This window comes from Poecilia reticulata, linkage group LG18 (assembly GCF_000633615.1).
Source record: "Poecilia reticulata strain Guanapo linkage group LG18, Guppy_female_1.0+MT, whole genome shotgun sequence".
Taxonomy (NCBI): domain Eukaryota; kingdom Metazoa; phylum Chordata; class Actinopteri; order Cyprinodontiformes; family Poeciliidae; genus Poecilia; species Poecilia reticulata.
Window position 1 is genome coordinate 5,854,426 of NC_024348.1, and position 25,183 is coordinate 5,879,608.

The 25,183-nt window shown below is 40.0% G+C and overlaps 1 protein-coding gene and 1 long non-coding RNA gene across 4 annotated transcripts in view; one reads left to right on the plus strand and one right to left on the minus strand.

Moving 5' to 3' along the window:
* col4a5 (collagen, type IV, alpha 5 (Alport syndrome)) overlaps positions 1-25,183 on the minus strand; it is a 57,682-nt gene that overhangs the window by 32,099 nt on the left and 400 nt on the right. For all 3 annotated transcript variants that reach the window (XM_008435139.2, XM_008435138.2, XM_008435137.2), the window contains exon 2: positions 419-475. In XM_008435139.2, coding sequence (XP_008433361.1) covers positions 419-475 — 57 coding nt within the window. The remainder of the gene's footprint in view (positions 1-418; positions 476-25,183) is intronic.
* LOC103480251 (uncharacterized) lies at positions 3,855-9,269 on the plus strand. The gene is made up of 3 exons (XR_536065.1): positions 3,855-4,043; positions 4,397-4,509; positions 8,034-9,269. It is a non-coding gene; the product is annotated as an uncharacterized LOC103480251 (long non-coding RNA).

Here is a 25,183-nt window from a genome sequence, read left to right on the forward strand (position 1 = left end):
TTGTGGCTAAATTAGTTTTTTTTTTTTTTTTTTTTGTCTAAGTCAGCAACAAGAATAGAAAGCCGATCTTTCTTCTAAAGTGCTGTTTTAATCAGTGGGCAGGAAAATTGTTAGACGTTGCATACTAGAAAAGTAAGATGGGTGCAGAAACCTGCTTAATAACATCATAATAAGTAACGTTTTCTTTTATTTTAAAGTCTTTCTTCTGTAAAAGATTCACTCTAAAAGATCTTTAAAAGTGCATCAACTGGCTGCGTTTGCTCCGGGGGCCATATAAAATCACTAAGAGGGCCGCAGATCGCCCCTCAGCCGCATTTTGGGCACCACTGACTAAAAATATATATTTCTGCAATGACAGCTGCAAAATGTGAAAATAAATAAAAAGACATACAAATACTTTTTTTTTTTTTTTTTTTACCTTTTCTCCTTTCACTCCACTGCAGTCACACTTGGAGCCCCCACATCCATTGCAAGCCTGCAGAAGAAGCAAAAACAGAGCTACCTTTAATTAGCTGTAAGAGAACTATTAATAAATATACATAAACACAGTGATTTTCCTCCTAGCAAGAAGAACGTGAGGGTCTGAGTTATTTTGTTTCAGATTACTGTTCCAATCTCGCCACTAGAGGGCACTCCGTTATCACAATAACAACAATTTCAACAGGTGGCATTTCTTCCCATCGAGGACTTCCCCGGCCCGCGGTTTGTTTCGTGCTTGGAAGAAAGTTACAAGCTCAAAAAAACAAACGAACAAAAGAAAAACCCCATCATGCAGATCTCAGCAGAAATACGAAAAAAAGAGAATAGAAATTCCTTTCTTCATTATCACCTTCTCTTCTCAAAAAGAAGGCAACAGAAGTAAAATTGCGGTAGACAGTTTTGAAAGGAGAGCTGAGAAGGCCTAGGGAGAAGAGGGGAAGATGCCAAGCTGCTGATTAACTTTTCCCATGCTCTGTTGACACGGCGCATGCCAGACCGGCATCAGCTGCACGCATGCCGGGCAGCCGGGATGTGAGAAAGATGGAGAGGCAACGGGTTCACCTCGGAGAGAAAGGGAGAGGAGGACAGACAGGTTGGCACTCGTCTCTGTCTGCGGTTTGCATCGGAACCAAGTGTGTCCGATTGCATGTTTTCGTGGTTCTGTTTAAATTTCAAATCACGGTCAGGATTGTTGAAAGTTTTTATTTGCATCCTCACTGTATGTTTAGTGAAAAGACGTTAGCTTCTTCTTTTATTTGTTTGGATTTTCTGTTTTCCTGCACAAATAAAACGTCTGACTTTTTCTATATGCTTGTAGGCCTGTCCTGGTAATAAATGTTGAATAGTTCCGGTAATTATTGCGATAAGCGATAATGTTGTTGTTGTTTCAAGTAATTTAATGGTAATGGGATAATAATGCAAGAACGCTCTCTCAAATATCGATGAACTTTCAATTCTAATGAACATCTGACACTGGCAACTGGAAGACATTTTAAATATCCAAAATAAATCAACAAAACCACAGAAACAACAAATAAAATTGATTATGAAGTCTCTGTAAACAAAACTTTCAAAATAAAAGGCTGATAGGGACCAAAGCACCAGACAGAAAACTTTTGTCATCCAGTTTTTTGGTAGAAAGAGATAGAGAGAAAAAACAGTAAATCATGCAAATGATTGTTTTAATTTATCGTGTAATTAATTGACTTAGTGATTATTTTTTTAACAGTTTGGAATTTCAAACTCTTAACATATAAATGAGTAAAAAGAAATGAATATTTTAGTGGTGCTGCATGGTCTCCCAAAGACAAACTCTAGAAAAATCCAAAATTCAATTGATAGGAAAAAAAAAAAAAACTACATTAAAAGTTTTTGACCAAATCACAATTTTCATACGCAGCAACACACTTAGCACATTCAACATTCATTTATTTCAGAACTGTCTCTGAAACTTCAGGTAGTCACTTCCCTGATGAATAAAAATGGTTTGACACAAGCACATTGCTTGCAGACGAGAGAACAGGCCATTAACCGTTTATCGGTAACAACTAAAAGAAAAGTAGCTTAAATATAAACTCTGATCAATAATTAAATAGTTGAACCCAGACGGAAGTGTGACAAACAAATACTGCGGTTCTTCCAAAGTCCCTTGGAGCCTTAATAGACTGCATGGATTCATGAACCCATAAACGGAAACACTAGGATGGTTTTCATAGAAATCTGGTGAACTCTGCCAGTAGGCTGAAAAGAAGTTGGCAGTGGAAACCTCACTGACGGCGATTGAAAACACATGGCTAATTAAGCAAAAAATAAATAAATAAGACTCATCAGGCATTAAAATCAACTTTCTTTCAAGGCCAACTTAGTCCCCAGACTTAAATTCTAAAGATTTCCATGTGAGATTATGTTAGAGCAATAAAAGATTAACGTTTTTTTTAAAGTCACAAAATGTAAAGGCAGCTGTAGGGTTAAAATAAAATAAAATAAAAAAAAAACCATAAAGGAGAACATGAAAATGACAGATTCTTAGTTTTTGCTGCAAGTGGGATGATCCTTCTTTGGCCTTTTATCCACAAACAGAATCAGCACTAAAATGAATAAATATCGTAACGACACAGATTTTATAACATGTTGGCGTCTAAAATAGTATTTTAATCACAAGCGATTCCATTTTTAACAATAGGCTAGATTGGTTCAGAGAGTTTTTTCCACTAATCATTGAAATCATCTTTTGAAATGTTCTGTTCTATTTATTCAGGCCACTTTGTCTAATAGCAAAATATGTTTTGATGTTCTGAAACATTTGCAAACGTGACGCAAAGGCAAAAAATAAAATAAAAAACCCAGAAGAAATCGTTAAACGGGGGCAAATGCTTTTTCATTGACTCGCACAGCTTTACATGTGCTGTGAACCAGGTGCCATCTGCACAATGATAGTCTATCATCTTCCACTGAGCAGATTTTCTGCCTGTTTCCTGGATTTAGCAGCTTATCTGTGCTAGCCAGGGCCAGTCAGGGTTGACGGTTTGATTCCTATCTCAGATTTTAGCATGTTACTGTAGAGGATGGATGTCAAGTACACATGATTTTGAGTCAGTGTGTGTGTGTGTGTGTCTGAGTGTGTGGGTTAATCTATCTCTGAAGCTCTGTTTTTACAAGCCTTGGATCCCCACATTAGTATCTGGTCTGCTTCAACTCAATGCTGTCTGCTCTCCCACGCCCAGCCTGGCAGCTCTCACTCTTTTCACCTCTTCAACTCTGTCGTTTTAAAGTCTCATCCCCTTTAATTTTCTTGCCTATCGCTTAACCATTAGAGCCTGACGTGAGTTTTCTCGTAGGTTCAAGAACGATATCTAGAGATTTTCATGCTGCTCTGAGAGAGACAGGAAAATTGGCTTCCATCTAATCCAGACCAATGACGTACTTCAATAAATATTGCTTATTCTTATTGACCAAAAATAAGGCACTCAAGGGATTGACTCTTCAATCTTACAACTGCCACATTTCTGAAGCCAAATCAACTTTAATGTCAAAGTTTGGCTTTACAAAAGAAGCCTCTCACATATATGTATATATATATATTTTTAATAAAGCCCAATACTATCACATTTTAGAGGTAGAAAACCTAAAAATTGTTAATTGTGTACAAAACATTAAAAAAACATCTTTTGAGGAATGGACATTAAAACAGGAAGCACTTTCATACACTGAAAATCATCATCTACATCGTCACTTCCTAAACTACGGGCCTGTACACATGGAGACGAGCAGCACAGTAAATATTCTCTAATAATTAAGAAACATGGTCCACGGGACAAGCTGCGGCGCCACAGAAAGTGATGTAGTAAGTCTGCCGGACCAATTGATGGCGCTGTGATACTGCTACAGAACTACACATTAACAAAAACCACAGAATGGCGCCATGTTTGTTAGTAGTGAGAGTGAGACGCAAAGGAGACGATCGTGGGATAGAGAGCGAGATGGAGATTCATCATTTTGTAAAAAAAAAAAAGAAAGATAAGGAAAGGAAAGACGCGGCTCCCACAGCGCTCTGAAGTTTAATGGTAACTTTTTGTAGAGTTCTCGTCTTTTTGTTTTGTTTATTTTTTGGGACAGGGTGGGCGCGTGGGGTTCATTTGAACCATTTCTCCCCCTCAGTTTGGACAAAAAAACGTAAACAACTATAGTGAGCTAAACAAAATTAAAAAGGGAACCACTGTAAAATGTAATTTTTAAAAACTGTATGCTCATAATCTGATAAACGTTTTTTGTTTAATCTGCTGTGTTTTGGTGACGTCACTTGATTAGCTGGTTTGTTGTAGCTGATGGTATGGCCACAGGCCTTTGTAGAAAGTACCAGCAGATACTTGGGCACGTGCAGATAGTGAAAGTTAAACAGGCTTCTTGGCTGGAGCAGGCAGGAGGCTGGTTACACCGAACTGGAAGGATGAAGTTCTCCTGCTGCTAAAACATGCTTGGAAGACACACCAGAGGACAAACCTTCAAGTTTGAATAGCTTCATCTCACTGGGTGAGTACAACCACTTGTTCAGCATCACAATCTACCAATTGCATAAGTGGGTACATGGTTGAGTTAACCACATAAGCCTGAGATTCTACAGACGTTCTTTGACAGTCACTCGGTGGTTCTTGCTCCATTTCTCCACCCTCTTAGCACCGAGCATGTAATCCACTTTGAAATGTCAGTGAGCTGCAGATATTTGCTCCACTAAATCTCTCCTTTAACTGCCTTCTCTGATGTCTTCCCACCTCTATCACACTATTTTCAGCAAGTCGACCTGACAGACCTGGGCAGAGATAAATCTGCATACTGTAAGACAGAGATTCCCAGCGTTTTTTTTCCCCCATAAAAGCCTTCTTGGTTGAGTGTACAAAAATCCTTCAATCCCCTTCAAAGGCCACACGCGCATTGTGTATACAAAACAAAAGAACTTTCAGTAAATTTGTTAGAAACCAGACGCGTCTCTAAACTGCGTCCAGATGATTTTCCTTTGCGTGGCAAACTTATATGAAGACCAAACATGTCTGTAGGGAGGTTTGATGTGATGGTAATATAACTTTAGTAGCCATTAGAGACTAGGGCTTTAATCATACAATATTGTTTTTCATTACAAAACAAACACACAAATCAACCCCTCCCCTCTCTCCAGGTGGCATAAATAAATCAAAACAGATGCACAACTTGCATACCTTAAAAAAATAAAGTAAAAATCAATCATTTAATCAAAAAGAAAAACAACTCTCAAGACTCAAATCACTATGTCGTATGACCACTTTCTCAGGATTCTCATATTCTGATATAGAAATGATGGTAGTCATAACCTGCACATGAAGAAACTGGGAAAAAAAAAGAAATAAATATTTGAAAAAAAACCAGTAAGTTGCAATGGGTCAAATAACTATGGTAGAATAAACTGTGACCATGTTTTATGTAATTCACCTTCCTGTGGTGGCCGTCTTAGTTAGTTTTTAGGTCTTTGAGAGGGATTGTATTTGTTGCTGAATGAGGTTAATAATATCAAACCAAATGGAAATACAACAATGAACTTTTTAACCATTACAACTGTTTATTTTCCCTCTAGCATGTTTTTTTTTTTAACTCAAAATTAGTTTGAATCTATGCCATGTCCTGAAAGCCCTCGATGTGAGACACACTTGCCGATGTCTTAATGTAGAAAGTCGGTGTGTAACATTTCAAGTATTTGTACAAAACTGTCAGCTACAGTTAATCATTCAGATTAGGACACAAACTCGTATTGCTTTTATGTCATTGAGGAACCTCAATTAAAAATTGGCATAAAAATACTTTCTAAAATAGTCAACATTTCCATCAGTGCCAGAATATATAGTAATGAACATATGCAGGAACTTGAAGACTAAGTATTTTGCAAAGGTTTTTTTTGCCTTTCATTGATGTGGCTGTGGGAAGGGAGTGCTGGATATGGCAATTTGCTACATTATATAATCCCACACTCCTAATTGAGTCTGACACACTTAAATGCAGCACCAAAGATTTAAAATTAAAACAAGACACTAAAAGAGTTCAATAGTTTTTTTGTTTAGTTTCTTAATACCATGTAGTGGTGTGTTGATAGGTGATGTGCCGACATGTCGGTGGTAAGTGTCAAAACTAAACAATAATGTATGGACAGAACTGTAAACTCAACAACGAGGAAGAGTTTGAATCGTGAACTCAACAGCCAGAGGTAGAAACCCAATCACGACCTAAACATCGTAAACCGGACTAAACTGTGACCTCAACAGCAAGGTACACTCTGAACTATGAACTTAAAACAAAGGTAAGACCTAAACTGCGCCGTCGTTGGTGAGCCACAAACCAAAACCAAGACCTTGACTCAGAAATACAGACGACGACACCACCAATAAGTTACCAACCAAACTGGGACTTCCAAACCAAGGTACAGACCTAATCCCAGCACCGACTGTAACTGTGTTTCCTGTATGCTGGTAGAATTTAGGCAGCATTTTGAGAGGTGACTTTTTCTCCTAGAAATGCCAAAGGAACTGTTTTTAGAGCTTACTGCAATTAAGGAAAAGATGGGTATAGGCTGAGGTGATGAGAAGAATGATGAGGAGAAGAGCGGAAGGCTTCTACCTGAGGATTACATTGGCGAGACTGGAATTCCCCCTACTTATCAAAGACTGATAATTAGACAGGTATAGACATTGCCCTGGCATGAACACACACGTGCATAAATATAAAGGCACATGCACAGAAATAGCTGTACAACAAAGCATTAGGGAGGCAAAGGCACTCCAAAGCAAAATGCAAATAAAATCTGAAATCGGCTAAACCCTCTCATTTGATCACAGCGTTTCATTCAACCAACCAAAGTTCATGTTTCCGTGTCTGACTTTCTCTGTTGTCTGCATATTTTTATCCACAAAATGAACCAGAAACCGGGGGGAGGGGGGACGACGTTTCAGTCCAAACAACAGACGCTGAAGGAAAAGAGGTAAATAAAGGGATTAAAGAGGACATCTACGAGTTTCTAAGTAGCTCTGAGACTTACTGCGGTAATTATTCCAAATCCCATCTGGATTCGATCCGTCTGATGATCGTGCTATTATGTTTTCAGACTTTGTGGGGTTAAAGGGTATGAAATGGGAAAGAGGCAGCTAGATGCTTGCTTTCACACTCAACAAACACAGCAGAAAGCCTCTGCAGCCCACCTGTTAAACTATTACATTGGGTTTACTGTATAAACAAGGGTAGCTTTCACAGACGGTCTGATATTTTACAGTGTGGAACAATGTGGCTGCTTTCCTTTGACGGTGGAAAGTATCTTTAGCCTTTCTTTAGTCTACATTGCGTTCATAAGATGTGGAAATTATTCTACAATAACTTCCTTTTGAAGATTATTGAAGGTATTATTAAATTAAGTCTGTGGCAACATTTTCGCTTCAGTGTAGAAAAAGACATGACACAAGTGCACTATTTTTATCGCTTTAATGCCTTGAAATCTCTTGCAAACTTTAGGTTATAATCACTGATTTACCTCTAAATTTAGATCGTTTTTTGTGAGTTTTATTGTCTTATTTAAGGTCAAAATGTAATTTAGGGTTTCTTTAGGCAACTTCTCAAATACCTGCAAAAGTGCCCTTGTATGCCTTTATATCTTCCACATTTTTGTCATGTTACCACCATAAACATAATGTATGTTATTGGAACTGAGCAGAATATGAGCAATCCTTGAAGAAAACCTTTTGCAGGCTGTAGTAGACAATACTGGGGTATATGTCAGAAGCGACAACCAAATTGTCTAAATCGATTTATAATCATGTATTAGAATGGTCCAGTCAAAGTCAGGGGGACCCAAATGACAATAAAGAAAATTGCTGTTCACAGATGTTCTTAATCTAATCGGACCTTTTACTTGTACTGAAAAAAGAACGGGCAAAGATTTTGCGGCCACAGAACTGAAACATCTACCTAGTAAGAACATCATTACTTAGATCTGCCTTTACAAGACACTCACTTGAATCCTTCAAACAAATTCTCATCTCCTGCAGGGTCACATGTGTTGCACTCTATGTGGCAGAGGAGACGTACATCGCAGGATGCGGGGGCGCTGCGTCAAGCTGCAGGTCCCTTTCATCGCAGTTGGACTTTGGCGACTTCAGCGCTGCTGAAACCCCCGAGAGCAACAGCCAAACCAAATGTTTTCACTCAAAAGTGGGCAATCTGACGTCTTCAGGCTGTTAGAAGAGGAAAACAACCCAACTGATGAGTCCCGTATGCGGACGTTCAAGACTGCAGTCTAGGAATCCCGTTGTCATTCCCAGGAATTTCTCTGTTTCTCGCCGCAATTTTCATTCCTCTCCTCTCTTTTTCATTTGGCCTAATGAATGTTGACCCCGGAGACCTCCCGCTGAGAGATGCCAGCAGGGAAGCTGACCGCCCTCCGCGACAAACCGGCTTTCTTTCCAGTCTCAGAGGTTTCACTTTAGTAACATTTACTCTGTTTTCTCATTTTACATAGTCCTTTATGAGATTATCAACTTCAGAAATGATTTCCTAATTCTGGTGATTTTCTTTTAATTTAGGCTCCAGTTAAAGTTTACAATCAAAGGCTTGAATAATTTACAGAGAATTAAGGGAGTATTCAAACCCTCCCAGCTTAGTCCGCTTTAATCAAACTCCAGTCCGTTTGCCCAGACAGTCCGGTTCAGTTGGCGAGGTGTGAATGCGCAATCGAACTCTGATGCGGACCAAAAAAGCGAATTCTGTTCCGCCTACAAACCTCGGTCTCGGTTCGATTAAAGTGAACTCTGGTGCGGAACAAATGCATATGTGGATGGAAGCGGACCAGAGATCACTCCAGAAGCAGGAAGTGGACTGTAACGCAGGACATTCTGGGTCAACTGAACCAAAACTAACGCAAGAGTAACCGTAGAGGAAGAAATGGTTTGTGGTCTTTTACCAAAGACAAAAGAGAAATCCTACAATTAATAAAATCTGACGCCGTTTTATTTTAGTTTACATTTTGAGAATTAAGAAATTGTGTGGTGTAGTACTGGGAGCACTGGGAGAAGGCAGACGAGCTTAAGTTTGTTTTATTTTTTCTTACAGATCACCTGTTTTATATTCTACCGTCACAATGATGATATTAACATGTGTAACAAAAATATATATTTTTAATAAAAGTAACATAATGCAGCTTAAGGACAAAAACGCTGCCCTTAAAGCAACAAGCGCTTAAGAAATTTGATTGAGTTAAATAAGATAATAAAATCTGACAAATAAGAGCAAGTTTCATGTATTAAAAAAATGTAATTGTCCAAAAGGAATCCGAGTGAATAGTTTCACATCTTGCTGTAGTGTTCCATGTGGAGTTCAATTATTTTTTATCTATTTTTCAAATTTTGACCACACTAATTGGACACAGAGAGAGAGAGAGAGAGAGTCCTGAGAGCGCAGCCTGTGACGGGGCTGTCTGAGTTATAAGGGCAAAATTTAACGGGGAAAAAAGACATAGAGAAAGTCCAAAGGAAGACTTTTCGAGACACTCTCTGGGAGCCTGACAGACACTCCATCAAGTTTATTTGAAACAATTAAAACAAACAATGAAATAACGTAGGCATTTCCAGTTCCAGCTTCCAAGAGTAGATGTTCTGATCCTTGCATTTTTGTCATAATTGTTATCAGAAATCCCTGCCTGAACTCAAAACCCCGACACCTTTTATTGGCACACTTTGCGATCTCACGTCAGCTCCACCCAATGCAGCCCGTTTCCACGTGCATGGCTTACAAAATCTGTATTTTTCCTGAACAGCTAAGTGTTTCCTGTAACGTTTTTCACATTAAGCCTGAGTTAACGACGCAGAACGGCAAAAGAACAAACCCTTCGATTCGATCCCTGCGCTCTACGGAGTAAATCTGCAGCGTTCCATGTTTTCTTGAAGGATGTCTCCTGTGGATCTCCAACAGGTTTACAGGACAAAATGTCCCACCCAAAGCCCTGCCCGGCCCTGCCCTCCACAGCACAGCCCTGCAGCTCAGGCTCCAACATGCCCTTTATTTGTTTTGTTTAGTTTTTTTTTCTTTCCTTTCAGCACTCGACATACATCACCGTTCGATATGGTGTGTGGTAGCCACGGGCAACAAGAAAGTTAAGAGATGGGAGCGGCAGCAGAAACGCTTAAAAATGTGTAGCCTGGGGAAGGAGAGCCGGAGGAAGGAGGAATGCTGGGACACATGGGTGGGTGACAGATGCAGTAACAGAAGAAACTTAGCCGTATCTTAAGTTTTATTTAAGCTTTAAATTCACCAGAATATCACCGAGGCTGTCTTTTACAAAAGAAAAAAAAAAAGAATATATTGCCAGCCAAACAACTGTGAGCGTGTCAGATTCTCATTCTAAAAAAACAAAAACAAAAAAAAAAGTGAATAAAATATCTAACAAATCACATGACAATAAATATAGTTCATAAATTACAGCAGACTCCTCAACCCTGTAGATCTGCACACCGTCAGTGTCTCTGTTTGGATTAGTCGCCGTCTAAGCTTAATATTGAGCTGTAGACAAAATATGCCCGTCCCTTTCTGAAGATAAGAGAGAGAAGGGAAACACGGCACAGCTGTGCGACCGACGCTGCTGAGAATGTAAGTTTTCATTCTTCTTGCTCACACTCCCGTTGGTGGCAGCTCATATCTGCACCTGCTCTGTGCTGCACTGTGCAGTGCTTTCATTTAGAGCTGCACATTTTACGCATTGTCTAAAACTGTCACTATGAGCTCATTTGTCCAATTTCATCTGTAGCAAATTTGTGTATGTAGGTAATCACCACACGTTTACTGTGTCTACGTTGGAATATTACATTTTGATAGAAAAAGGTGTAAAAAAAAAAAAACACTGTTGGTGTCATTCTTTGTTGAAATGCCATGCATATGATGCAAAAAGAAAAAGAAAAAGAAAAGGGGGGTGAAAAAAAGCAAAAGCAGCCATTTCTCATCACCTTCATGTTCTAAAACATTTGCTCAATTCTTTAGTTTTTTTTTTTGACCAAAATTCTTGAGCACCACAGTGACGGTTCTGAAGAGCCGCATGTGGCTCCGGGCCCCTGAATTAGAGTGATGGTTAAGAGGCTTGGAGCTCCTTCACCAAAGATAAATCTTCAAAATATCAGTGTAAACATTAAAAAAAAAAAGAAATGTTGGCCATCACTTAAAAGAAAGGTTCCATTAGCATAATGTTAATGCATTTTTTTATGACTTGCAATATTTGAAGAAAATATGAGTTAAACATATATAAATAATTAAAATAACTTCCAATCTACTTGTGACATGGCTAATAATAGTTTTTAACTTTGATTTAACAGGGAATCAATAGATTGAAAATGTATTTCAATTCGTGCTTCCATATCCATCAAGGTTCTCAGTTTACCATCAGAATGAATATTATTAAACTACTAAAATATTTTATAAGTGCACGTCAACACAGAATGCTTCCTGTTTTGCTGGGAAAACTTTAACACACTGAAAGACGGAAGCGGATTCATCGCAATCGATTTCTCTTCCTGCAGAGAAGTGGAACAGATGCACTGATGAGACCGTTAGGAACTACATGAATCTTATTTTTAACTCTGGAGCGATAAAGTATAACACGCGACATTTGGAAAGCTCTTTTATAGTCGTAAAGCTGAGTATGAAGCATCATATGCCATCTGTGGCATTTAGCAGCAGTTTGATTTAGATTCGGATCACTCCACAAGCTCTTTCTTGTTCCACAGACAAAAGTGTCTGATGGGATCTTAAGCAGGCAGGTCGCTGCAGGTTTTTTTTTTTTTTTTCTTAGCTCCGCCTCCCTGTTTCTTAGCCTCCAGATGTTGCTAATAAGAAAAGACGCACAGAAACTGCTAAAGGAAAGAAAATATGAGAGATGTATTTGAAAAGCATCTTCAAAATGCTTCTGTAATGTTTCTATTTGGTCTAGAAAAGTATGGGAAACAAAGTAGGGCCGAGCAATAAATCAGTTTTATCAGTCAAATGTTTTGCTTTTGAGGATTTAATTGTAGGAACATCTGGATTGTTTTTCCATAGTTCAGAGTGATGTCAGCACACCCAATTAGTTGACCTCAGTATTCGGGTCAACTCACAGGTGGGATGATTGAAATATTGTCTGCCATTAATAATGTGTTTTTAAGAAAAGAAAGCTAGAAGAAAATGTATTAAAATGGGAAGTCAGGTTTTGTTTTAAGGCTGTACTGCCATGCCCTAAACAGTGTGAAACATTATTTCCAGATGTTTTTGTTTTGTTTTACTGTCAACATAAATAAATATGAATATTACAAGTTAACCCCAGCCAGTGTTTCAAATAATTAGTACACATTAAAATGTTGAGCCGGAAAAGGGTAGAGTTCACGATCTTGTTCACGAAGGAGGGAAGAAGGGAGCGGGAGATCGACAGGCGGATTGGTGCAGCGTCTGCCGTGAAGCGGGCGTTGTACCGGTCCGTCGTGGTGAAGAGAGAGCTGAGTCAAAAAGCAAAGCTCTCGATTTATCGGTCGATCTACGTTTCCACCCTCATCTATGGTCATGACCAAAAGAACGAGGTCACGGGTACAAGCGGCCGAAATGGGTTTCCTCCGCAGGGTGGCTGGGCTCTCCCTTAGAGATAGAGTGAGAAGCTCGGTCATCCGGGAGGGACTCAGAGTAGAGCAGCTGCTCCTCCACGTCGAGAGGAGCCAGTTGAGGTGGCTCGGGCTTCTGGTCAGGATGCCTCCTGGACGCCTCCCTGGTGAGGTGTTCCGGGCACGTCCCACCGGGAGGAGGCCTCGGGGAAGACCCAGGACACGCTGGAGGGACTATGTCTCTCGGCTGGCCTGAGAGACATACGCCTTGGGATTCCCCCGGAGGAGCTGGAAGAAGTGGCTGGGGAGAGGGAAGTCTGGGCCTCCCTTCTGAAGCTGCTGCCCCCACGACCCGACCCCGGATAAGCGGAAGAAAATGGATGGATGGATAAAATGTTGATGTCAAGTCAATCCACCCACACATTATACAGAAAATGCTGTCAGGGCAAAAAACTGCTTTCCAACAACGACTGCCATTGGTTTTAGCTGTCAAATTGTCAACATAACGCACTAAATCTGATATCTAGTTAAACAAAGAACACAGTAGTTTGCTACCAATTATCAACACTAAACAAGATAAGATCAGAAAAAAGTTCTTATTAAAAAAATAGCAAGGGATTGGGAAGTAGGTCGGTTATGCTATCTTGACTTTGACAACTTTAACATGTAGATGTGCGGCAGAATTTGGTCTGTTTGGATTGAGTAAAAAAACAAAGCAGACCCACACACCAACTCTCTTGACAGATCAACAGTAGAGCTAATGTATTGATTAGCTGTGTTCAGGTGATCACTTATTAATAATTACAAAATAAACACCAAGCTTGTAAACATAAAACTATAACAAACTGAATGTTCTGTTCTTTGCTTGAGAAATGGTGGCATGTTTTTTTGGTGTGTCCTGATACATTGGTGCTGTTGTTGTCTTGTCAGTTGCTATGGCAACAAGTCTGTGTGTAGCGTAGCCGACACAGAGAGCAAGAAAAAAGTAGAATACGAGTGGTTTTGAGTTATTCTTCAAAGGTTTCACTGTTTGTTGTGGCGCATTGCACTAAATCAATAACACCTTGATCTCCTAGTTTCACTTTGTAAATGGAATTGTTCTATTGTAGCAACACGGCTAAAGATGGCAAGTAAAAGAATCGTCTTTTGTTCTCTCCAGTGTTCTTCAAATGCACACAATTTCTACAGATTTAAGCCCTCTTATTTCCCCTCAGACTAACACATCTCTACTCCCGTACCATTTTTGTTTCACCTTCTTTTTTTGAGGTACAGCTCGCGTTTTCTTTTCACAGGCATCGGGTTCATCGCCCCTCGCCATCGTCATCTTTTCCCCCCTCTCCTCTCTAATCTGACAGACGTCTCAGGTCTTGTTTTATTTTGATCTGAGGGCTTTTGTCCAGAGAAGATGAGGAATGCCATGAATTCACGGTTGACACAAACACATAGAACCAAAATCACACAGACGCACGCAGGGACAAAGAAACGCGTCTACGAACTGCACTGTGTTAGTGATGCAGATGGAAAACACTTTGTAAAGGAAAAGCCCTTTGCAGTCACACTGTCAATTTACCACTTTGAAGACACCTGAAGTGATATGCACCACTCATTAATGATATTTTTTTTGAAAAGTAATGCTCATAAAGTCATAGCCTGCCTCAAATCAACAAAAAACATGCAACTTGGATACTTAAAACGGCACTAGTGGAAACGTTAGCATCTAAATAAAAACAAAGACAAGCAGCAGATCACTTAGATTTATTTCCTTTGTCCCGCTGCTGTTTCTGTGTCACTCGGCAAGAGGGAAAAATGTTCACACACACACACACTGCGACCTGCTAAACATTATCCTCTGCATGCTAAAGGCTTAGCTGCATACCAGCCGGCACACTGACCCGGGATTAATCGTGAGCACCTGAGCAATGCAAACATGCACTTCTGTCACTGTGAGGACCCTGATGCGACACTGAACCACAACAATTAAAACGAGTCCAAGAGTAAAACCTGAGTGCTTATTGCAGAGATTAAAAAGGAAAGCTTGAAACATTATTTGGAGATGAGAATAAAACTCGAAAGTGCACAAAAATGCCCCTTCTTGACATAAAGAACAGCTAAACAGCTCTAAAGTTTTCACAGTTGTTGGGGAAAAACCACAAGAAAGCTACCAAAAGAAAAAATGGCTTTAAAATATGTTAACTGAGTCTGTTGGATGTGGATTTACTAGCTTAGCTTTGCTAACAAATCATCTTTTTATTATTCTTGATTTACTTTCTAATTAAACCATTTACAACTCATTTTACTGCCCCCTAGTGGTAACACGTCGTATTAAACAAACAGGAAAAGTCTGTTCCAACTGGAAACAGTGAAACACCGTTGATTAGAATAAACATATTTGTGTTTCTTTCTTTCAAAATGTCCCCTAATGGTGTGGATATAGATGCTAACACAGCATGAAGCATATGAAGAGACAAATACTCCGTCTGTGTGACCTTCAGGGAAGCCCTGAGACTTTCTCAGTGACGTAGTGATAGAAACGGGTGTTCACAAAACCGGAGTGTGGGACACAGAGCACTAAAAACGAGGGAGGGGAAAACAGGAGCAGAAGAGAAGCAGACGCCATTCCACACCAAACACAAAGTAGTCAAAACAGCTTTATGCACGTTGAAAGGAGCCAGTTGGGCACCCATCACTCTGTGTATTGTTAGTTATCGCGGTGTGTCATCGGTGTCTGAGCTCATGTGAGACGCACTGAATTATGGGAGGTGGAGATAGGTGGAGGATTCCATCCCACCTTAATTGCTTTGATAGATGGATGGAGTTGTTAGCTAAAACGTTAAACGTTCTTTCCGTGTGACTCATGACTAGTGTGTGTGTTCGGGTCTCTCTCTCTCTCTTTTTTTTATGTAGATATGGCAACAATAAACAAACAAAAATCCAGATTTGTGACACATAATTCCTGAACTTGTGGGATGTAGCTTGTTTTGCAGGGAATGTGTTTACAGATAAATCACAAGGTCTCTTCTTCTTTATTACCATAACAGACGAGTCACTTTCTGATTGAACTCCATTCATTAAGCCACATAACTTTTGTACACAACTCCTCTTTGCATATTAGTAAGATACTTATTTGTGTTTCACTTTGAGATGAATTATTTTTCTTGATCGACTGTATCCTATCTAAGCGCCAACAGGCTAACAATGACACTATGCTGTTGAAGTTGACAAAGATTAAATAAAGCTAATAGTTATCCATTTTCAGTGTCATTGACATGTTTTATAGGCCTGTCACAATAACAAATTTTGCTGGACGATTGTCTAAAAGAATTATTGCGATAAACGATAATATTGTTTCAAGACCTTTTGACACTGATTTAATGGAAATGACTAATAATGCATGCGATTTCCTGCCAAAGATAGACACACTTTATTTTCAAAAGAACACATAACACTGGAACTGATAAACTAAATAAATAAAACAAAACAAAAAACAAAAATAAAATGGATTCTCAGTCTCTATTAACAAAAAACGTACTTGAATAAAAACTAAACAACATAAAGCAAAGTGGAAATAAATACTGCATTCAACCAAAAGAGTGCAGATTATGAAGTCTGTATTATCCTTCAGTAATCACTAGATTTAAATAGAGAAGATGAGCACGTCCCACTACCTAATGCAGTAGTTCATACTACGCGATTTTTTGTCCCTATTTTCCTCTTATGACAATCTTAGATCATTGGCCGATCTAAGATTGTCGCTAGTGATTTCGTAACCGATCATCCTGTAGTGTATTGTGTGTTACGGTAGATCGTCGTGGACGCTCCGATCTAAATCAGGGGGTTTCCCCGACTGGAAGCCCGGTTAGTTTTCAGCTGTTCTTCGTTAAAGTGACATAAATAGGTTATAATGATTTTCATTCAGTCAGGACTTTACGCTGACTCTAGCCACATGCATCACAGGTAAATTCTAGTAAAGCATTGATTAATGCCTGATTTTAAAATTAGTTAACTGGACTTGTAGCCATTATTTTGTGCCCATGTGGCTGGACAACACACGGCACGACGAACCCGATCGAACCGTTATACCTAGGATTTCTTCGGCTAATGTGTTTCTCAGGTTTAGAAAATGGGCCGACAACTCGTGTAATATGCGCTGGACATTACACAAAGGAAATGGGAAGGGAGGGTCAGTGGAGAGCACCGGAGCTGAGCCGTTTTTCAATCAGTGTCCTCAACAGAAAGAAAAAAGGCAGGAAGAGACGATAAAGCCAATAATTAAAATGAGGTCGATAGGTTTAATTTATCGTGCGATTAATTGATTTATCGTTTATCGCGAAAGGCCTACATGTTTAAAAATAACATTGGAAATAACACAACAGGATTAAGAAGCTTTTATAAAAGGGAACAATTTTGTATGGCGCTACATCAACTTTTTAATTTGGGTTGCTACTTTTAAACAAGCTAGGTTTTGTTTTACAGCTACTCACACACTTGTGGCGACACAACCTTTGCTCCTAATCTTGGCAGAGGTAAATAAATTGTTATGAAATGATCATAATCATTAAGCATGACGAGAAGGCTAAAATGAAGCGTGAGAAGAGAAATCTGAATCGGCTCAAATCAAAGCTGCAAATTTTGGACTCATTTTTGGTTTATGAATTTTTAATTCTTGACTTCTATATTGTACAGTACATGTTCCATCAAAAACAAATCAAAACCGTTAGAGATTGCAAATGTTGCATTTATTCAAAAATGTCTTTCTCTCCAGAAAACCGCCGATATTAATTCACACAGTTTAGAGAAATATAGTTTTGCTTTTTAGTGTGCAAGCCAAACAAAATAAGAAAAAGAAAGTGGGGAGGGGATGTAATCACAGGCACATGAATTCCTCTGTGGGCTTCATAAAGTAAACAGCTCCTTTATTTCAGTAATTCAGTTGAAAAAGTGAAACTCGTATCGATTCAAAAACGCTCAGTGAAATATTCCAGCAGGATGATGAAATCAGCATCACTAAAGCTGCTCGATTCATGACGTGGTCTATAAGGAAGTGGAGTTGAAAGGAGGCTTAATGGGAGCAGAGCAGGACAGAACGGCCAGACAGAGATTTAACGAGGAGTGGCAAGAACAAATGAGGCGGATTAGTTGCGCTTGCTAACAACTGACTGCGTCATCCTCAAGTATTTACTGTGAAATATCATCTCCGCCGCTCAGATATTGAGCTTGTTGGCATGTAATTACAGTAACTAGATTGTCATACAGCAACAGTCTTCAGTCAGAGGCCTCTTCAGATTAGTTGCAAGACTGACTGCTGCTGGAGATCCTTCATCACCAGAACAACTCCGTTTGCAGAGCGCTTCGACACTTGAAACAAAGGGCTAAACAACAGTGATAAAGAAGAGAAAAGAAAGCTTAAAAATAGCGGAAAAGCTACAATTCAAAACACAATGAAACACCGCAGTTAGACGGATAAACAAGATAAAATCGAGACCAATAAAAGTTAAGTGAAATCAAGACTGGCGAGGGGAAAATACGTTTTCAGACGGGTTTTAAAAATGGACACTGTTGATTGGGTCGTGGTTAAAACCTATCATCATGTATGCAGTGAAATGCTGTATGCAGTTTTGCAAAACTAATCAACTTCAATGGCGTAGTGATTTATCGAGACCCAAAACGTACGTGTGAAATGTCGAATGGTGGGACTGTTTTGCAGATCTCAGAGAAAGTTCATCAAGTTCACTTCTATGTGCAAAAAGGTAGGAAAACTCAAAGGAAAAAAGAGAACCTTTGGGGTGATTAAAAGATCACAAAAGGCTAATGTAATAAGAAACTGAGTGTTATATCAATTCTCAAACTTAAAAAAAAAAAAACAACAACACCGAAGCGGCAATAATAACGTCTGAAGCCACAAACCCCAAGGACGTAACGCAAGACGGGACGGTTTGCAGACGGTAATAAAGAGGCGCCGAGTGACGCAGCCTGATCTTCTGCTAACAAATATTCAGTAATAGTTAAATTCTGCTGAGGGGGAGACGCATACGGCATTTTGTATGTGTGCCTCAGGTTTAAGCAGGAGCAGAGAGGAGTAGACATCTGCAGATCGCAGACGGATAGATTAAAAACCCTTTTTTTTTTTTTCAGGGGAAAATATGCAAACAACTTTTCCTGCTTACAGAGCAAATTTAGCATGCTTCTTCAGCTCCGCTGCTTTTCTGTTTCATTCAGATATTTTAGATAAGTTGCTCCGAAAGCTTTTATTGGCCGTTTCATTCATATGTTTTGTTTCCGTTTGACCCAAGGCAGAGCTTTAGACACCAAAGGTCCGTTTGGAGGAAAATTGAAACACAAGAAGTCAAGAGTGGAGCTAAGGAGAACAACATGTCTTGTGACTGACTGTGTGTGTAGGTGGACTTGTCGGTCAGCCCATGGATCGGAGTCGCGCATGCACGCACACACACACACACACACACACACACACACACACACACACACACACACACGCACACACGCACACACACTCAGAGATCGCAAATCAGAGGCAGGAACAAATCCAAGCTGCAACAAAAGCTAAAACGTCTGGGTCTGAGTCTGCATGTATCTGCATAAAACGCTAAAAATAAACCTGCCAGAGATAATTACACTTAACTTGGAGTGCAGAACGCAAAAGAGATTAGCAGAGCAAAGTGAAAAACAGAGCTCGCATTTCAGGATTAAAGCTGAACTTGACAGGCAGTTCATGTTTCTGCAGCTTTTGGTGTTTTTTTTTCTCGTTTCTTTTAAGTCTGAAACCGTTACAAACATACCCGTCTTTGGCTTTTCCATTGGCTTAACGAAACAACACCAAGGAAGAAAAAAAGTCAGTCGTACTGACGCGGCACAGGCCAAAACGTTTTGTTTTTTTTGCTTTCCCGACTACCTCGATGGGAAGAGGAGTCTACTTGCAGTACTAAAGTTGCGGGTGCGATTCCTGCCTACTGATCTGCGTATCAGTGCGTGGATGTGTGTTTGTTAGCGAACGTGCTCCAAGCATATGGGGGAAGTATGAAGCCATCAAAGAGGAAAGTCGCTGGCAAGATGCGATTGATTCAGACGGAGATACAGGTTCCCTCATGACGACAGCATCTTCTCCTTTACCACCTTTCTTGGGGAGAACAAGCAGTGACAGCTATCAGGCCTTTTTCAGGATCAATTGGGATTTATTGGGAAATGGCCAGACCTTCCAAAATCGCCAGACCAAACACTGTGAAATGGTACAAAGACTCTCCCAAGAAAAACTTTCATGTTCACCGTCTTTATGACGGTGTGTAGGAGCGTGAAACGTTGGCAAAAAGAGACGTGGAACAGAATGAGATTAAATGGAATTATTACTTTGCAGAATACAAGAAACCTACAATGAAGATGAGCTCAAGTGAAAGAAATAATAGCCAAGTCTTTAAATGACAGGGAGTTCAAGCAGCAGCTAAAAGCAGAGAAGGAAGAAGTGTCTATACTGCGTTGGGATAATTAGCTGTCTAAACATTTGGTGTTGGTCTTGGCTCTCTTTTGTCCACCCGCTAATACCGGTGGCATCCGCAGTTCATTGACACCACATTGTGAGTCTTAACCTCTAGGCTAGTGATCATCACATGGTGGCTCCGCAGCCATATCCAGCCCATGAGTTCATCTCATCTGGCCGGCAACATTGTCGAATTATGGGAATAAAGTGCTGGGAATAAAGTGCGACAGTGTTTAAAATGGATTAATGACATGAGTGCCTTATCTAGTCTGAGCACTAACTACACCACATGACTATTTTAGCTCTGTTGGATGCCACAACTAGCTCATGTTTAAATATAAATAATTTTGTACCCTCCCTGAGCGCAACGCTCATGAGGAGCGCGGCAGAATTCACAGTCGGACAGCAGGGAAGCAGGGAGTTGTCCCGTTAGACCGTCAGTTCCCAAAACCACACACAGAAAAACAAAACATCGCTCGCGGGTCAATACTGCCCTGCTGAACTGCACACAGAGTAAAAAGTCAGATGGACCTAATCTCTTATAATCGAGGGAGGGTTTAATAATATTTATGTTTCTCTTGGTCTTTTCACATTAGACTTCTGGTTCTTTTCTTTAAAGCTGAATTCAAACAAGTTAGTTGGGTTTTAGTTGTTTTTTTTTTTTATTTATTGCACATTTATTTTTAATCGCAAGTCAATTACAGGTGTGGTTTTGCCACACTGGTATTTTTATAGTGAAGCTGCTTGAAAGCGAACATTAGCAACAAGCTTGCAAACATGTCTGTCAGTAAAATAAGCAGACAGCTGCGTAACAAGCTAATGTAATCTAGTCAGGCTCTCTACTTGTGAGGAAGGAAATAAAGCATTTTTGTTTAGCATGATAAACATTTTTAATATAAAACAAGGTACTTTAAGCACATTCTAGATTAGATATATTTGTTTAGATCTTTCTCGACTGCATGTTGGCTCTCTTTTGGTTTAGCTGGTAATTTTAAACGGCATCCCATAATTTGAGAATTCATTAGACAAATCAGATCAAAATATCTGTAACCATGAATATTTAGCTACATACTTTTCTGGGTGGTTGTAATGGATATTTGTGAGATTGTGCAGACATGAGGCTTTTCTGGTCATTTTCTGTGGAACAAATCGGTGGAACTACACCAAAAACTTTTAGCTTGCAAAGAAAACCAAAGTCAGCTAGCTGAACATATTTCCGGTCGCAAAAAAAATCCTGACACTTGTGGCGTAGCTACCAGAGAGTTAGCACCCATCGCTCCTTTTGAAAACAACAGTAATTTGGAACGAACGTTGGCGAGCTAACAAGTAAATACAGGAAGTGAGTGGCTGGAATGGGCTAGCCTCCAGATTTATTCCCGAAGCAACAAGCTAACAAGAGTTAGCATGTCTGCTTACTAACAGCATAGGTGATGCAGCTAATTAACGAAACAAACTGAATGCCTCGCAAAAATATTTTACAAAGCTAAAAATGAGATAAAGTACCAACTTTATCAGCATCTTTAATACCATAGCTACATTTAGCAAACTTGGGTTTATTCCCTGTAGCTCTTCAGGTTTTCCACCACTCTTTAAATTAGCTGGCTCTGCTGCTTTTGGGTTATGATGTGATTACAATCCCAATTTAAAATGATTCAACATAAAATACATGTAAAGTTATTATAGCCATTAAAAAAACAACTAAAACACCAGGAACATAAAGCAATGCAAGCTAATGTCTGCTCTACTTTTAATGCTATGTCAACTGGTGACAAAAACCAAACCAAACCCATCAAGTCAGAGCAACAAAACCTGTTCGTTGAACTCGCATGGAATAAAAGATGAGCTTTGAAAGTGTTATTTACAAGGTACAGACATCACAGTCCTGCGTAAACAAGAAAGAGGAGGCAGACAGAAAGCGTTACCAGGAGACAAAAGCATAAATCATGAAAAACAAACAGACGAGAAAGGTGATAAAAAGAGAGAATGTACAGATTTGCTCCTCTGCTGCACTGGAAGTCATGCTCTGTTATCTGCTGCATACGTCGCAGACATATCTCTGCGCGGATGTTATGACTAAGCTCCCTCACCTCACAAGTGCAAACAGTCGACCTCTTTCCCCCTCCACCTCAAACTCCACCTGGGCTCCAGGTCACGTGTAAAGGTGAGGGAACCCATGACGGGGCGTGCGCGCCCGCGCAGGGGAGCGAGCTTCCGAACTAAGTGTGTGTTTGTGGTTTGCAGGGCATGACGGGTTCAAAGGAAGATCCTTGGGGTGTACATTACAGCTGAACTCGCTCACCTGGCGCTGAGGAGATTCGTATCGAAGCCGGCTTTAATTCTCAGAGCACAAGTGGTGCGTGACGCTCCCCTTTTATTACAACTTTTATATTATGAAATGGAAAGGAAACGGTCTGTGCAATTTTAGAATGGATTTGCTATGAAAATCTGCTGAAATGCATCAGCTTCCTCAGTTTGGAGTTTGATAGGATTTCCTCCTGGAAATGGATATATCTATTCAGATTGCCATATATATCAAAGTAAATGAGCAATTGCTTAACTTTTTATCGAGTGAAGCAACTTAGTGAGCTTTGATGAGTATTTTACACACAGCCAGCCGCCACTAGAGGGAGTCAGTGAGACCACCGGGAAAGCCTTCCCAGGTCAGACTCCCTCTGCTGTAAGACGGTTTTGTCCTTTGCTCACACTGGATTCAAGGTCTGCTTATATATATTTACTCTGATGAAAATAAACTCGCTGATACGGACAGTGAGAAAGCACGAGGCTCAAACATCTGTTCCCAAGTTCAGCGATTCACTTTCACTTTCAGTCCTGCTAGATTTTTTTTTGTTTTGTTTTGCCCCCCCCCCTTTACTTTAGCATCATATTCTTCACAACCCACAGTCTTGTGGAAGCGCCACTCAACCTTTTACTGTAGCACCTCTGTTATAACAGAAACAATAACTATGGTAAACATCGTTTCTTGTTTTCACCTCAGTGTTTTAGTGAGTATTTGCAGCTACTTTATGGAGAATAATGAATTTAAAGCAGATCTCATCCAGTCATGTGCTATTTTAAATGTTTTGTTTTTTTACCTATAACCTTAAAGCTGCTTTCTGGCAAGTGCATTGAAAGGTCCGCATACATTAAGTTAAATACACCAAGGCAAATCTTGAAGATATATATTTTTTTAAGTTATAATTTAAAGCTAATTCACTGCTAATTTCACCTTTGCCGCTAGAATATCTCACACACACTATTAGGTGCTTGTGAGTAGATTTAATGGATAAAAAATAAAGAATTATTCTGTCCAATCACCTTCACCCTGTTTTAGGGATCATAAGTCAACTTCTGATCACAGGTAAGCTTTACAGAATCATGACTAAAATTAAATATTTCAAAAATATTTAAATGAGAGTTTTACACCAAGGATCAAGCATTGCCAACAAATTGCGTATTGCATGTTCTATAAACAAACTGATGCTTCAATTATGGGGGATGCAAGAAAAGTCTCTGGGATGAGTTTAAAAAAAACAAAACAAAAAAAAAAAAAACCACAAGAAGAAGCTGGAAGGAGAGCGAGCCTGATTGGACAGGGCTGGATTATGGGCGGGATTAACATCCAGCAGAATATCTGAATTATTAATGAGGTGTGAATATTCAACATGTGGAAAAAGAGAGAGAGAGCTGCTGAAATATCACATGAGGGGCATATTCAGTGATTTTTGTCCGCAGGGTTTCGAGAGATGACACACCTGCGTCTGGCGAGAACTGAGTCTTATAGGAGCGACTATGTAGGGTCCATAGTCTGAATCCAGCTCATGTGTAGGGAGAAACTTCAACCAGACGTTTAAAATGGCCAGGGGCGACTCTTAACGGGGGCCCAGGAGTGGGCAGTGACCAGCCCTGCAGGCTTGCTAGCTCTCTAACAGATGCCTACTTTGGCTAAACAGAACAGAACATTGCACAGAGAGATTTAGCCTCAACTAGTTAAAGTTTCAAATTATTCTTTGCATAACGAATACAGACGTTGTACGATGCACGCGTCAAAATGCTGCAAGATTAGAAGAAAACTCAGGAAACGATCACAGTTGCTATTTGCTAATACACCTACAACTTTCACTGTTATCGTATGCGGCAGCCATATTGGATAAGAAAGGACTTTCCCAGTCAATATTCAGACTTCACACGAGTTCTTCTTCATTTTTGACAGGGAACTTGACAAATACGACTTCTAAATTCAATAATCTAGCAGCTTTGACCCAAGAGGTTTCAAAAGTTTCTAGAGCCACCCCTGGTCCAAACATAAGCATTTGAACACTTTGGGGAGGAATAAAAAGAAGGAAAAAAAAAGAGCCATCAATAATTGTGCTTCTGTTTTTTTCTTGGACGACAACACGACTTAGATTACGCACAACAATCCAGCTTGTGCAGACGCTGTTATCACTGACAGAGCAGGAATGTCTGGGATCGCTTTTTTCCCCCCTTTCTTATTACAAAGAAGCAACAATCCGCCACATTCAGCCTTTTTTATATTTTATGGGTTTCTTTTTTCTTTTCTTCTTTTTTTTTTTGCCGGAATCTTCCACACTGCGCAGAACAACATGCAAGCTGCAAAAACAAATAATTAAATAAAAAAAGTAAAGTAGTGTGAATGTGGGTGAGAAGCTCGCTGGCTGGCATGTTGCTGCAGGTTACCTCCTCTCCTCTCCTGTTCTGTTCGCAGTCAGAGCGCATGCAGCCGGACACAAACCCCCGGTCTGGGGTTGGGGGGTGGAGGAGGAGGAGTGGGCTGGGGGTGTGGGGGGTTAGCTGCCATGAAAGCTACAAAAGCAAGGAAGTTGCTCTCGTGGGGAACGAGCGGTGCACCAAAAGTTGTGGAAGAAGTGCATACTTATTGCATGCTTATTCCTGACATATGAGCATCGCGGGCGCTTGTCTCTCTCTCTCTGTCTCTCTACATTTTTATCCGGACTCGGTTAGAAGCGACGGAGTCCGAACCCGGCGCCGGCTCGGTGAGCGCGGCAGGTCTCATCATGCTGCGTGGGTCCTGGGCCCCCCCACCACTCCCACCAACAAAAAAAAACAAAAAACAAAAAAAAACCCA